Source organism: Mus caroli, unplaced genomic scaffold, assembly GCF_978045245.1.
Source record: "Mus caroli unplaced genomic scaffold, Mus_caroli_1 scaffold_8, whole genome shotgun sequence".
NCBI classification, from domain to species: Eukaryota; Metazoa; Chordata; class Mammalia; order Rodentia; family Muridae; genus Mus; species Mus caroli.
The window spans coordinates 3,377,445-3,392,319 of record NW_028227263.1 but is presented as its reverse complement, the minus strand read 5'-3'; the positions used below and the strand labels follow the sequence as shown (position 1 = coordinate 3,392,319).

At 54.3% G+C, this 14,875-nt stretch overlaps 1 protein-coding gene across 12 annotated transcripts in view; it reads left to right on the top strand.

Annotated features, from left to right (window-relative positions):
• The window catches only part of Brsk2 (BR serine/threonine kinase 2), a 52,050-nt gene that overhangs the window by 31,296 nt on the left and 5,879 nt on the right, over nt 1-14,875 (top strand). For 8 of the 12 annotated variants that reach the window (XR_015047787.1, XR_015047786.1, XM_021166179.3 and 5 more), the window contains exons 4-17: nt 926-1,066; nt 1,380-1,496; nt 1,954-1,987; nt 2,230-2,298; nt 2,419-2,565; nt 3,924-3,955; nt 4,253-4,417; nt 4,615-4,712; nt 4,787-4,937; nt 6,841-6,906; nt 8,752-8,812; nt 9,641-9,848; nt 10,255-10,303; nt 13,441-13,564. Coding sequence is in view for 9 of the 12 variants with exons in the window: in XM_021166179.3 (XP_021021838.1) it covers nt 926-1,066; nt 1,380-1,496; nt 1,954-1,987; nt 2,230-2,298; nt 2,419-2,565; nt 3,924-3,955; nt 4,253-4,417; nt 4,615-4,712; nt 4,787-4,937; nt 6,841-6,906; nt 8,752-8,812; nt 9,641-9,848; nt 10,255-10,303; nt 13,441-13,564 (1,462 nt within the window). In the remaining 3 variants the exon portion in view is untranslated. The remainder of the gene's footprint in view (nt 1-925; nt 1,067-1,379; nt 1,497-1,953; nt 1,988-2,229; nt 2,299-2,418; nt 2,566-3,923; nt 3,956-4,252; nt 4,418-4,614; nt 4,713-4,786; nt 4,938-6,840; nt 6,907-8,751; nt 8,813-9,640; nt 9,849-10,254; nt 10,304-13,440; nt 13,565-14,875) is intronic. The other 4 variants (XR_015047788.1, XM_021166181.3, XM_021166180.3 and 1 more) reach the window with 1 other exon arrangement.

Sequence of the window (14,875 nt, the reverse complement as noted above, 5' to 3'; positions counted from 1 at the left end):
CCAGGGCCATTAGGAGGCCAGGGAGTAGGGCCATGAGTAAGGTACCTTGGACACTACCTAGAGGGTGAGTCTGGCTGCAGTATTAGTTACTGTGACAAGAAACAGCTCGAAGGAAGAGTTGATTTTTGCTGAGGATGTGTGGTGGGAGTGGGGAATCAATGGGCAGGTCACCAGCCTCCATAAGCCTGGGGGCTGGGCAGTTGATAATCCTGGACCTCCATGATGGTCAGAAAGGAACTGGGGAGGGGCTCTACTGAGGCAATGCTAGCCTCTCCCGATGTGTCCCCCAGTTCTGGTCCTGGTGTGGTTTCTCTGTAGGATCTGTTTTGGCTCCCTAATTCTTACTAGATCCCACAAGGCTTAATCACTTGACTCTTGTCAGCAGGTCCCCACCCAGCCTAGATTCATGTCTAGTACAACTGATCCCTGTCACTGAGATGGCTCCCAACTGTGTCACTAGCTGCCCTTTTGTTCTTTATCTCAGAGGCCTTACCTATCTTGAGTTTGTTCAGTCTGAGCTCATCAGGCTGTAGCCCATGTATCCTCTTGGTTACCTCGTGAGTCCTATTATACAGATGAGATCCCAGGGTCTGAGAGCGATACCCCCAAGTTACCTGCACTTTCCCCTAGAAACCAGTCCCCCCTGGTTCTGCTGATGCAAATCTGGGCAGGAAGGAGATGGCAGGCCCTGTCGGATCAGCCTCACTCCATTCTGTGGTTTCCTGACCCACTGCCCAGCTACAAGGGAAGGGCTCCATATAATCTTCACTAGAACCTAGCTGCCTGGTGCGAAAGCCACTAGGAGCCACAGCAGGTGGGCCCTCTTTGGGGCCTTACTCTGGGCTCTGCATGAGGCTTCTCTGACTAGACAGCAGGAGGGTAGGTCATGATGCTGGCACTGATGTCCCCTTGCCCCATTCCACAGATACCTGGTGCTAGAACACGTGTCTGGGGGAGAGCTGTTCGACTACCTGGTGAAGAAGGGCCGGCTGACCCCCAAGGAGGCCCGCAAGTTCTTCCGGCAGATCATCTCTGCACTGGACTTCTGTCACAGCCACTCCATATGGTGCGAGCCAGGCCAGGCTGGGTCAGGCCTGCATCTCAAGGGTGGTGGGCTTCTTATGGGCTTTGTCTAGGCCTTGAAAGGTAACCAGGAGCCCACTTAGGCTTCACTCCTGTCAAGGGCAGGAGGACACAGCATCCCTGTCACCAAGGCCAGGAAGACCACTCGGTGTTAGCTGCCTGTATATTATATGCTTAGATGTCATGGGCCTGCCCCACTAACAGGAGTTTGAAAAGGGAAGCAGTCTTCATCCAAGAGTGGGAGTGGGGAAGTGGGCACAGGCTGCATTTAGGCTCATCTGGCCCTTCCTCCCCAGCCATAGAGACTTGAAGCCAGAGAACCTGCTGCTAGATGAGAGGAACAACATCCGTATTGCAGACTTTGGCATGGCATCCCTGCAGGTGGGAGACAGCCTGCTGGAGACCAGCTGTGGGTGAGTGAGTGGTGCCCCACAGACCCATGACATGGCCCTGGGGGTAGATACCACAGCCACTTCTGCCCAGACTGGACAAGCTTTGAGACTGGTGGCCTGTGGCAGAGAGCAGGACCCCTGTCCTTAGAGTAAGCATATGGGGATGCTTTGGCACAAGCATCTTCTTTCAGTGGTGGGAGCCAGGGCACAGTTTCATTAAGCTTTCTCTCCTGGGTCTAAGCAGAGCAGTCCCAAGGCCCCAGACCTCCATCCCCTATCAGAAGATACAGGGCATTTAGGTTGGGACGACTTGGTCTCAAAGCCATTCAGCCTCCTGGAGCCAGCCCAGCCATGGCCTGTGGACCTCACATGCAGGCTTCCTAGGGCAGAGCTCATGCGGAGAAAGCCTAGGGAGGGTATAAGGATCTGGGTTGTGTACCCTGGCCTCCTACCCACTGACCTTCTGTTTTTCCCTTAGATCTCCACACTATGCCTGTCCGGAAGTGATTCGGGTAAGCAGCCACCAGTGTCCCTGTGGTTGAAGGGCCCCTCATCCTGCTACCACTGGGCTAGACATGGCTCAGCTGCCTTCCCTCAGACCCACTCGCTCACTAGATACCCTTACCCTGCATACTGCTGACATCTGGCGTCCCCCACTAGATACCCCTACCCTGCATACTGCCAACACCTGGCATCGCCTACTAGATGCCCCTACCCTGCACACTGCCCACGTCTGGCATTGCCCCCTCCACAGGGCGAGAAGTATGATGGCCGCAAGGCAGATGTGTGGAGCTGTGGTGTGATCCTGTTCGCCTTGCTGGTGGTGAGCCCCACTTGCCTCACCTTTTTGTTCCATTTCTCTACCTCCCCACACCCCCTCCCAAAGCCCTCCTCTTATGCCTTCTCTTATACCCATGATGAGTGCTGTCCTGCCTACCCACAGGGGGCTCTGCCTTTTGATGATGACAACCTGCGGCAGTTGCTGGAGAAGGTCAAGCGTGGTGTGTTCCACATGCCACACTTTATCCCACCAGACTGCCAGAGTCTCCTGCGTGGCATGATTGAGGTGGATGCAGCTCGGCGCCTCACGGTGCGTCCTGTCTACCCCTCTGATTGTTCAGAACTTGAGTGCCCATGGGGAGCCAGGCCCTTGTGCATTCTTGTTGTCCCTTCACACGGTCTCTTGGACCTGTTCTCCTCAGCCCTGTACTGGTGGAGTCTCAAGCGTCCATCTCTGGCACTTGCTCCTGGGCACTTTAGGGAGAAAATGTCCCTAAGGGTAGGGCTTCCCACCTGTGTGTGACTGACTATGTGCTGCAGGCATAACACACGTATATCAGTGTGAGTCTGTGTTGTACCAGATGGACGGGTTCAGGTGTGGGTCTCTGTATGCCACCATGTGTGTCCAGGTATGTGTGGACAGAGTTTGTACCCAGCTGTGGGAAAAATATGCACAACTGTACAGAGGGTGAGTACTCATGTGTGTGTCAACTATGCATGTCTTTGTGTGTGTGACAAGGGCTGTGGCCAGCTGTTGGGAGGAATAGTATCTGCTTAGCTTGGGAAGCCTGTCCTCAGCTGTGTGCAGAGTCCTCAGGTGAGTCACCTACACATAGCAGTATGTGGATGCAGATGTGCGTACTGTGTTATGTGGCTGTGCACAGCTGCATGTGAGTGTCCGTGTGTGTGTGTGTGTGTGTGATCTGTACAAAACTGTGTGTATGCTCAGGAATAGAGGTCCTGTGCACAAATCTTAGGAACGCAAGTACGGTAGGTAGCAGCCCCGAGATTATGAGTGGTTGGTTCAGGTGAGCTCTGGAGGGTCTGCCCTCCTTTACTGCCATTTGCCCCTCTGACATCCTTGTGGTTTGCCCCCTGTCAATGTGAGCCTCCCAGCTCCATCAGCTATGGGGTGGACAAGGGTGTGGGGGAAGCCCCAGCAGCTTGTTTTGAGCCACACAGCATCTGCCTATGTAAGAGAAACAAGATGCCTGGTGGGCTGGCCTTTTCTAGAAGAGATATCATCTGCTCTCTCCCACAAAGCAAGTTGTCCCTGTCTCTGAGTCAGGATGGAGAGAAAGGTGTAATGGGCTACCCCAGCCTCCTGCCCGCACCTGCACCCAGCCCCTCCCAGCCGCCTGGCTTTGCTTCCTGGACTGGTTCCTCACATGATGCCCTCTGATCTGGGAGGGTCCAACCAGGCAGGACAGGTGCCCCAGGGCGCTGCTTGCTTCCTTGCCTCTCTTTTCCGTGGACCCCGTCCCCTAGCCTCTTCTTCCCTGGCTTTATTTCCTCTGCCATCTGGGGTAGGGGCAGGAGTAGGGGTGCTGGCCTGGGCCTCTGAGAATGCAGCCCCTGCCCTGCCTTCTCCTATTCTCCCACTCTGGCCCCCTACCCCCTAACGTGGGCTCCCCTTGGTACTAACCCCCTGTTTCTCTTTCCTTGTAGCTAGAGCACATTCAGAAACACATATGGTATATGTAAGTAGCTTCTCTGCCCACTAACGCCTGCTTTGCCTGTTGCTGTGGCCTGCAGGGCCTGCTAGGAAGGGGGGAGGGTGCCAGCCAGCTCCGGGCTGCCCTAGCCTCACTCTCCACCTCCCTGAGCGGCTGCTGCAGGATGCAGGAGGTTTGCAGGGCAGGGTGCAGGGACAGCATCAGGACTTGGGCTAATGTTAAGGGTGGATCTCGCACCCTCCTGGCCACCTCAGGGTGGGTGGAATGGTTTCAGGGTAGGCTGAAATGAGTGACTGCTGCTGGGTGCCCTGTCGTCCACAGAGGTGGCAAGAATGAGCCAGAGCCGGAACAGCCCATCCCACGCAAGGTGCAGATCCGCTCACTGCCCAGCTTGGAAGACATTGACCCTGATGTGTTGGACAGCATGCACTCACTGGGCTGCTTCCGAGACCGCAACAAGCTGCTGCAGGACCTGCTATCTGAGGAGTACGTTGGGGTGGTGTGGGGGTGCTTTAGTTACTGGGCTCCATGTCCCAAGGTCTAGCTGCTCTAGGGGGCATCCTTTTTGGTCCCTGTGGATCCTCTAAGGTAGGTGGCCATAGCCAGAGTAGAGTCCCTGCAAGGCCACTGTCAGGCACCCATGTCACCACATCTCCATCCTTGGCGCCTCTCGCCTGCTGCAGGGAGAATCAGGAAAAGATGATTTATTTCCTCCTCCTGGATCGGAAAGAACGGTATCCAAGCCATGAGGATGAGGACCTGCCCCCCAGGAACGAGATAGGTACAAAGCTTCCACCCTATCCCATCCCTCCTGTTTCTGGCTCATGGCCCAGTCTGACCCCAGTCTTTACACAGACCCTCCCCGGAAGCGCGTGGATTCCCCGATGCTGAACCGGCATGGCAAGCGGCGACCTGAGCGAAAGTCCATGGAAGTGCTCAGTGTGACAGATGGTGGCTCCCCAGTGCCTGCACGGAGAGCCATTGAAATGGCCCAGCATGGCCAGAGGTATATGCCTGTCCTGGGGGCCCAAGCCTCCCTCCTGTTGCCCAGGCCAGGGCAGTACCAGGTTCTTAGCCTACTACCCTTAGTCTGGCCTTGCTTGTCTCTGCCCACTATCCCTGGGATCTGGACTGAGGCCACTGGACTGGGCTGGAGTTCACTGTGCTAAGCATGCTGGCTGGCTGCATGGGCTGAGCTGGGCTGCACTGGATTGAGCTGATTGCGCTGGCCTGTGGGGAAAGGGACTAGACTGGATTGGCTTGGTTAGGCTAAGCTGGACAATATTTAACTGACTTGGGGTTGGCTGGATTTGACTAGTACTGGGCTGAGCTGCACTGGCTGGACAGAACTGAAGTAGACTGGGGTGAGCTAGGATGGACTAGACTGTGTTGTACTGGCCAGGATTAACCTAGACTGGCCTGGCCTGAACTATTATTGTGTGGTCTGGCTGGACTGTCCTAGATTAAACTGGACTGGATGGTTTTATCTGGACTAGCTCTATGTATCTAGCTGCACTAGACTGGAATGAACTGGTCTGTGCTGAGCTTGCCAGGGCTGAGCTGGTCTGGCCTGGACTTTATAAACTGGTCTGGACTAAATTGAACTAGACTGGCTGGACCAAATTGAACTGGGCTGAGCTGAAGTGGGATAGACTGGACTAGGCTGGGCTGAGCTGTGCCTGGCTGAACTGTTGTTGATTGAGCTGGGCTATGATACGGTGCCTCTGTGTTCAGAGCCCCTTGCTTATCAGGCTTGTCCCTTCCTGGTGCTTGGCTGCCTTTGATTTGGATTGAGCTGGACTGTGGTGTGGTACAGCTTTGTTCAGAGACCCCTGCCCAGCAAGCTCGTCCCTCCCTGGTGCTTGGGCATCTCCAAGTGTCCAGTAGCAGTAATGTGGGCAGGAGAGTGCTGAGAAGAAGGGCACTTAGAGCCTGCAAATCCGGGCCCTGGCTGAGCGGAGCACCCTAACAGGCAGGCGGGCTTGGTTATCTGTCAACAGGCCTGAGCTGGATCCTGTGGGATCTCCACAGGCCTTGCCCGCAGAGTCAGCATTGTACTCTGCATGAAGTACCCACTGCCCATTCTTTCTGCTGGGAGCCAGCTCTGCCCCTGAATTTGTCAGTAACTGGGAGCCATGTCATGGCTAGGTAGTCATCAAGATAGCACTTCCTTTACCTTGACTTTAGTGTGCTGGTATCTCAGACCTCCTAGGTCCTCCCCATGGATCCAGGCTAGCTCATGCTCCAGCCTCAAAGTTTCACTCCTTGGGAAACTTCTTCCAACTTTCTAGCCAGCCATGGCTCACAATCCCTTGGCTTCTGGCAACAAGGCGGGACAGCAGGGCTCCCTCTTGGCCATGTTCTTACCTAACCCTTCTGGGTTCTGCCTCTTATGGATATGCTTCACCTCAGCATAGTTCTCCCAGTAGCTCTAGTGTAGACCATGTACTCAAGAGATGGTTGCCTTTCCTTGGCCTCTCTTGAACCCCAAAGGGTCAGTACTCAGCCCTGAGCTTCCAGGCCTATGTGCTGCAGGGTGGGCCCATCTGTGGGATAGTATCTGTCTCCAAGGGTATCTGGAAGACCCTTTGTCCTGGAACATCTAGCCTGCTTCTGCTCTGGTTTTGCCACTTGACACTGGGCTCTGATGGGACCACTGGTGGGGACAAGGGATCCTGTGGCTGGTGCTGAGTCTAGACATCTCTAAGCTTGGCTACCTCCCTACCTGGAAGGTCACCCAGGGCAGGCTGTGCTGTGGCTTCTGTCCCCTTCCTCTCTCTTCATCTCTGTCCCCTGGCTTGGGGTTGGTGGGCCATGCTTGGAGGGCCAGGTAGCACATGGCCCAGCAGCTGACCTGCGTGCGTGTGGCCGGGCAGTAACTCTGTTTTCTCGCTTTGTTCCTGCTGTAGTAAAGCAGTGTTCAGTAAAAGCCTGGATATCGCTGAAGCCCATCCCCAATTCAGCAAAGAAGACAGGTATACACCCTGCCCATCCAATCCGCCCTCCCAGCCCTAGATGCAGGACTCCTGCCTGAGCCCCGCAGACAGAGGCGGGCCTGGAGGCAGGGCTTACTGACAGACACTTCCACCTCTCTTTTCTGGGAATGGAACTATCTAGCAGTCCAGGGGAAGAGCTGGCCTGGGCAGCTATAAGGATGCAAGGAGGGGTGGCGTTGCTGGGGCAAGGCCCATGGCCAGTCCAAGCCAGAGGCCCTCATACTCAAGGCTTGCAAAGGCCCACAATGGGTACTGCCCTGCACCCTGCACAGACCTGCCTTATGGTTGCAGGCCTGCCACCCCCTGCCACTCTTTTATCCAGATGGCCCTGGTGTTATTCCCAGAAGGGCTGGCCAGTTTAGATGAAGTGGCTAAGTGTCCTATGCTCCTGGCAGGTGGCAGTAGGCCAGTAACAGCTGCTGCCCACGTGTGCTGCTGATTAGCTGAGCCACATCCAGTTGAGCTCCATACTGTCCCTGTACCTGCCTATGCCCTTTCCTGCTTGCCTCTTGCCTACTTGGCTTCCCTCAGGGCTGGAGTCGTCTTTTCTGCTTTGGACAAATTGCAGCTCAGTTCCAGCATCACTAGACAGAGAGGTTGATGTGGCTTCCACGCTTATGCCTCAGCTTCCCTTCTTCTTCCCTTGTGCCCAGCAATGTGTTTCTGTCTGGCATGGTGGGATCAAAGGCCTAGACTAGGCCTCACTGCTTGTGGCTGTGTCCCCTCTCCCCTGGCTCCTGGTATCTCTATCCCATCTCCATCTTCTCAGGGACTGGCTCCCAGCTATACATCTGGACCTTTGTTCCAGTGGGGAGCCCTGGTACCACCCTGACTAAGGCATGCTGCCCTGGCCATGGGTCTCCATTGTTCCTCAGGCTCCTTTAGCAGTAAGTAGAGAGACTTGGAAGTCATGGACACAGGGTTCTAGTTACAGGTGCTCTAGGAGCTGGAAAGGAGCCAACAGAGATTGGTGTTGCCTTGGTGGGAACCAGAAACCCATTGTGTATAGTGTGGTTAGTGGCGGGCAGGCCAGAGCAGTGCAAACTGGTCTAATGCTCTTTCATCCTCTTTTGTCCTGTGGCTGCACCCTACCCCACTTCTCCCCACTCCCCCGCAAAGATGGCAGGTCCCACAGCCAGGGGTGAACCTGTGTTTTTGTGTCCATTCTCATGGCGAGCTGGATGGAAGGCCTTGTCTCTGATCTGTGGGGCAGTTAGCTGTTCATCATGTTATAACGGACACATAGGGCTAGGCTAGTACCTGCTCCCTGCTACTTGCAGGCTAGGTCTTCAGCCCAGTGGGGCAATAGAGGGTTAAGATGAAGGCGATGGGCTGGCCCTGGGCTTCTCTTGTAGGTAGCTGTGGATGTGAAAGGACTGGGCAAGTCCCATGTAGTGAATCATATACTGAATGCTGTATAGCACAGCCCTGAAGAGGCTGGACTTGGGTGCTGGGGTCATGGACTGCATAAGCCTGGATCTAGTTCACAGGAATCCCCCCATAGCGTATCCTTGCATCTCTGCATCTCTGTCCACAGTGTTTGTGGACTTTTGTTGATAGTCACTTAGTACCTTTTCCTGTACCTTGTCCGGGGTCGATGGTGGGTGGCTCCTCAGTGTGGAGGAGCCCCAGGGACCCTGGATACATACTGGGTGGTGACAGCCAAGGTCAGCAGGATGGCCCTGGGACACATCTGTGCCTCTAGAGACCTTCCTCGGCCTTGGAGCTCCGGGTCAGGACCCCACGCTTCCCGGAAAGGCCAACTAGGGGGCAGGAGCTGGAGCCCTCTGCTGAACTGACAGACGTTCTGCTTTGCTCCCCCAGATCTCGATCCATCAGTGGTGCGTCCTCAGGTCTTTCTACAAGTCCACTCAGCAGTCCTCGGGTGAGTGACTACCCTCCTAAGCCTTCACTTACAGAGCTAGCCTCAGGAAATCAAAAGGGACCCCAGTTAGAGAACCCGGGGTGGGGAGCAGGGCCTCCACAGACTGGGAAAAAGCCCCATCTCTGCCTTGCACACAGGCCTCCTTTGTGGGCTCCTCCTGGCTGCTGCTCTGCTGCTGGGCTCTGGCTAACTGCATGTTCTTTTGTTTTGTGTTGTCCGTTTTCTTGTATGTCACTTGTTTTTGTTGTTGTTTTGGTTTTATTTTTTATTTATTTTATTTATTTATTATTTTTTTTTTGTGGCAAACCTTCCCCATGTCTGTCCCCTCCCTCTGGTCCTGCTTGGGTTTCCTGCTTGAATGCTATCGCTGATCCTGGTTGCTATGTGTGCATGTGGGTGTGGTGGGCATGGGCTCCACTTCGCGGCCACCCCTCCTGACGTCACTCTGCGTCACTGTAGCCTGTTAGGAAGTTTGTCCTGCCCCCTCTGCCCCCTGAGCTCCCTTATGTGGCCTGCCCCCTGGTCACCTCCTCGGAGCCTGAAGCTTGTCGGAGCACCTCTCGGCCAGGACACATCCTCTCTCCACAGGCCGCCCTGCGGCCCAACCCCAAGACTCAGACCTTGCCGTGCAAGGCCAAGCTGACAGACAAGCCGCTGCAGGGCACCAAGTCCAACCCGCTCCCAGCCTGCACCCAGACCCAGCCTCCTGGAGCCAGCCTTGGCACTCCACTGGCCCTGTCCCCTGGGCCACCCACCCTGCCGGCGGCACCTGCCCGGCTCCTACCAACTGGGACTGAACCAAACACCAAATCTGTCCCCACCATACAGGTGACCCCTCACCCCTCACCAAGGGGTAGTCCCCTTCCTACCCCCAAAGGGACGCCTGTCCACACGCCAAAGGAGAGCCCAGCTGGCACACCCAACCCCACACCACCATCCAGCCCTAGTGTTGGAGGAGTGCCCTGGCGGACAAGACTGAACTCCATCAAGAACAGCTTCCTGGGCTCACCTCGCTTCCACCGCCGGAAACTGCAAGGTTAGCACTGATATGGGGCTGGGTAGGTGGTGGAATCTGCACAGGGGGTCTTGCACTGCTCAGATGGAACATGCCAACAGCTGGCGGGTCTGTGGGCCTCTCCACAAGCACTGGCCTCTGAGTCTGTCCCAGAATTGTTCTATCATCTTCTGGGCAGCTATGTTCAGCGAGGCCTGTCGGGTGGTCAGGAAGACTACAGGTCTTAGGCTATGCTGGGGCCACTTCCTCTGCTCATCTGGGGCCTGGAGAAGCACAATGGGATTTCAGCACCAGAGCTCTGACAGCAAGCTGAGCAGAGGGTGGGGGGGTGGGGGTGGGGGTGGGGAGGTGAGGACAAAATGGGCGTGGTCCTGAGACTGGCACCTGCAGCAACAACCAACCTTGCCTTTGTCTTTCCTGTGCACAGTTCCCACGCCAGAGGAGATGTCCAACCTGACCCCAGAATCCTCTCCAGAGTAAGTGGCTTTGCTTGAGGCTGATGAGAGAGGGGCCCAGGTTTTTTCCCATCAGGCAGGGGATAACCACCTGAGGGCTTTTGGTTCCTGGCCCGAACCCCTTGGGCCTGACTCAGCCCATGAGTCTTTATGAACTTTAGGTTCTGTCCACATGAGAAATGCCAACTCTAGAGTTGGCTGGGGACAAGTGGGTGTGTTCTGGGCTTCCCTAGAGTCTAAGGGATCACAGGGAGGGTTTGGACATGAGGAGAAACGGGCTTGTGCTGAGGAGGAAGGACAGCTACAAAATACAGGACCCAGGGAGAGCACTAGGGTTATTGGCAGAAGTCTAAGAAAGACAGAGTAGCTCTAGCCTTCAAGTGGAGGGAAGGGAATGTGGGTGGGCCCAGTGTACCCACCCTACAGACACTGAGGACCTGTACAGTGTGGCTTCTCTGTACCTTTCACAGTGGCCTCTCAGTAGTTACTTCCTTGGTAGCCACTGGCGTGAAAGTAGGAAAACGTCATATGACTGGGTCAGAGGGTAGGGGAAAGTGCTGGCAAAGACCATTGCATCAAGTAGCTGTGCCACCTCACACAGTGGCCAGACAAGAGGAAAGGCCTCGGCCCTGTTGCCAGCACTCAGTAAGGACCTGTGGGCAGTTGCTTGCTCTGTGTTAGCAACCGAAAGTCGCAGAAGTACCTGCTATGCTTTTTGTCCAGGTGAAGGTCAGACACCTAAGATCACCATTAACTGCCCTGAGACTCTGGGGGCACAGGACCACTTCTGACTAGGTTAGGCCTTTATGTTGCTCTGATAAGAAGTTTTGAATGGATAGATAGAGAGATTAGAAAAGTAGGAAATTTGTGACCGTAGCTTGAGAAAAGCCTTTTGGCGTCCACCTCCTTCTTGATCAAGACTGTCAGAGGCTTTACTCTCTCAAGCCTTGCATACTGGCTCAGGAAAGCTTTACACCCTCATCTTCTGTCATGAGCCCCTCATTGGTCATAGCCTCCACAGAACCATAGCCGGGAAAAGAGAGGTATCTCAGGAACTGGCTCCCTTGGTTGTCCATTATGTCAAGCCAGCTGGCTAGAAGCCATGGGAGCTACAGCAGTCTATAGAGTTCACCCCCCTTCTCTCTGCTGCCGTCAGCTAGAGCCTACCAAGCTGAACATGTTTTGTCTACCAGCCTAGGCCCTTTTCTCATGCACCCTATGGCTCACACCAAGTATTCTGTATTCCCAGGCTAGTACCAGGGCCCAGCAATATGGATACCAGAGATCTAGCATGGGCTGTGTCACCCAGTGCCACACAGTCCCCTCTGATCACTCAGTTTCGTTCAGATTGGGCCATGTCTCATGTGCCATACCAGCCAAGTGTTTCTGCTTGCACCTGTGATTTTCAGCCAGAAATTCTGTTTTCTAGAACCACTTGTCTGCTTCAAAAAAATCCTGAACATTGCTGGTCTCCAGGTCCAGGCATGGGCCTTGGGTACAGGTGGGACAAGGGCCTACACCAGGGGCCTGTACACACAGCACTGGACAGAGCTGACAACAGGAACACAGAAGGGCTGGGGTCTGTGTCTGCCACAGAGGCAAAAGAACCATCCTAGAAATGAAGAGGGGGGGGGGAGTCGCAACCAGGAAACCCTTCATACAGCCTAGACTGACGGTGGCTTGGTGCTGCCCAGCACAGATATTCTCATTCATGCTGGCCACAGCCAACCCCATCCCACTGTTGCTACTTCCCTCAGTTTCTAGCCTGAGCCCCTGGTACAGAGATGCATCTGGCTGAGGGGCTGGCTGTGCCCACACTGTACTTACACCAGGCAGCTAGAAGTCTGCCTGGCCATGTTGACTGGGAATTGCTTTGAGACAACCTGCAGCTCAGCCTCCCCTAGGGTCTCTGGAACAGAGATCTGGACTTCACTGGGCATTGTGCTTTGTGGTCTCTAGGGCTAGAAAGGAATGTCTTCCAATTGCCAATTGTCAAGCTATCATGGGAAGAAAACTAGTCATGGAGTTGGGTTGGACTGAGGTATCTGTAGCTGTTTGGGAATCCTGTCAGCAAAGGTGGCAAGAACTCCAGCTATGCACATGTCTAGAAGGGAATGGGTGGGACCCCACAGTGAGGCTGAGGAGCTTGATATCTGCCTTTCATCCCCTTAGACTAGCAGAAGATTATACTTAAGAGTAAAGTGTCCACACCTTAGGAGATGGTCTATGCAGTGAGGAATGTTGCAGTGGAGCTGGGGTTGTCACTGGTGTAACCTGGCCAGACACCTGCGGCCAGCTGGGCAGCAGTGGAGTCATGGTCAAGCACGATGTCAAGCTAGAGTGGGAAGAAAACTAGTCCTGTAGTTGAGTGGGCAGTATGTACCAGACCTGTGGCTGTTGGAGCTCTGGGCAGGTCCTTCCTTAACTGACCCCGAGGGTCTACCAGGGATCTTACAAGCTCAAGTATGGAGCCACACAATCTTTAATTAATATCAGAGAGCCTCACCAGATTCTGTAACATGCACCAGCTTCCAGTAGTCTGTGGACATTTCTTTGAGGAAGGTGTAGAGGGAGCTTGCTCAAAATGTAGGGATCCAAATAGAGGTTGAGAGTTAGACACTCTCTCCTGTCCCTTGTCCTACACAGTGGACTGTCTAGCAAGTGCCACTCAGACATCCTGTGGGAGTCAAGGACTTGCAGTTGAGTGTATGTTGGAGTGAAATTTATTGTTAAGAACATAGAATTGGGATTAGGGTTGTAAGGTGAAGGTTGGGACAAGGGGTTCATGTTAAAGACATGGGGTATGGATTAGTGACATGGAGTTCAGGCTGGGGATATAGATAAAGGTTTATGGATGTTGTGGTAAGGTTAGGGGTTATGGCTAGAGAAGTTTGGTTAGGGTTAAGTCTTTTGGTTTATTGTTACAATAAGAGGTATTCGGTTAGGTTTTATCTTTTTTGTGGGGCAAGTTTAGAGTTGGAGATTGCCCTTTGTGTTGGATTGTGGAGTTAGGGGAGTGGGTTTGGTCAGGTTAGCATAAGGGCCGCATGGCTGGTCTGGGATGTGGGGAACACTGCTCTATGGCACCAGCCACTCTGGAGGTTACAGAAGTGGACCAGGCATCACATCCCCATCATGACAGCCTCTGCTCTGCCTAGGCTGGCCAAGAAATCGTGGTTCGGGAACTTCATCAACCTGGAGAAGGAGGAGCAGATCTTTGTGGTGATCAAGGACAAGCCCCTGAGCTCCATCAAGGCTGACATCGTTCATGCCTTCCTGTCGGTGAGGCCATGGCAGAGTCAGGTGGACACGCACATCTATGGGCCCAGCCTCCAGGCAGACCATAGGACCTCTCATTCACACAAACTGTGTACACCTAACTCATCCTTTTGTTCTGCCTGGACCATCACTGTCTACCTAGGCCTTCATCCTGCTGGGAGCTGCCCAGCACCCTGGGAGTGGGGAGCTGCCTATGGCTGGGGTGTGCTGGTCTCCAGGTAAAACCTCCCTGAGACTGAGGGTGACATACAGGTGGCCACACGAATCAAGAAGAGGCTGTGACCAAGGGTTCTGATAACACCCACTTAATGGCCTGAAGCCCAGAGTCTGTTTCCCATGTTATTTCTTGAAGTCTGTGACTTCCCGTGGCCCCAGCTTCCCTGTAGAGGCTGGGGTTCTCTAGGTTCAGGTTCTAGAACCTGAGATGCCTCCAGGTTCTGAGAAGCAGAAAGGCATAAAAACTGGAGATTAGACTTTCCAGCCAGGCTAACTCCCAGAAGACTCTCAGAATTAACCCTGTCCCTTGTGACTCCTATGTGGGGCTGCTGTATGCTGAGCTGGACTCTCTGGGACTTTCCTCAGTGTGTGCCTCCCACCTCAGGGCCTTAGTCTGCTAACTTTTGGCCAAGGGGAGTCATAGCTCTCATGAGTATTTATTTGAAGGTACCTGCTCTATGGTGCCGTTGCCTCATTAGACATTCTGTCCTGGAATCCTTTCAAGAGTCCTTAGCTGAAGGATTTCCCTGGTACCTGGACAGCTGAGAATGTCTGCTAGAAGCTTCAGGCCAGGGAAGGCCACTTCTAATAGAGTGGTTGTATTTGAGATTGGCCAGACTCTGCGCCTGCTGTCTGTCTCTCACCCCCATCGAATCCGTTCGTTCACAAGGCCCCAGGTTACCAGATCAGCCTGGAGCTCCCATCCACTTCCCCGTGGTGGCTAGTCCTATAAGCCGGGGTCACTCTATCTGCTTTTGTTTTGTTCTTGCTACTGTCACATCAATGTGACCAGAGTTTAGTGCTGTGAATTCACACACCCCATAGCTTCCCTGATCACTGCTGGGATGTTCTTTCATTCCTGCCCTTGACTCAGGGATGTAAAGCCGTTTAGCCCCTTCTGGTTTAAGGTTCTAGTGTGCACCCTGGCTGGCTGAGCAAGGGGGCTCTGAAGTGAGTTTCTCGCTGACTGTTAGTTTTCTGTCATGCTTGGTTCTCAAAACTGGAGATTGTTTGTAGGGCTGGGTTTGTGTCTGGTGCCTACATAGTGCTGGCACTTCTGTTGCCACCTCTGCAGGAGTGGGTTAGTGGGGGCCTGCT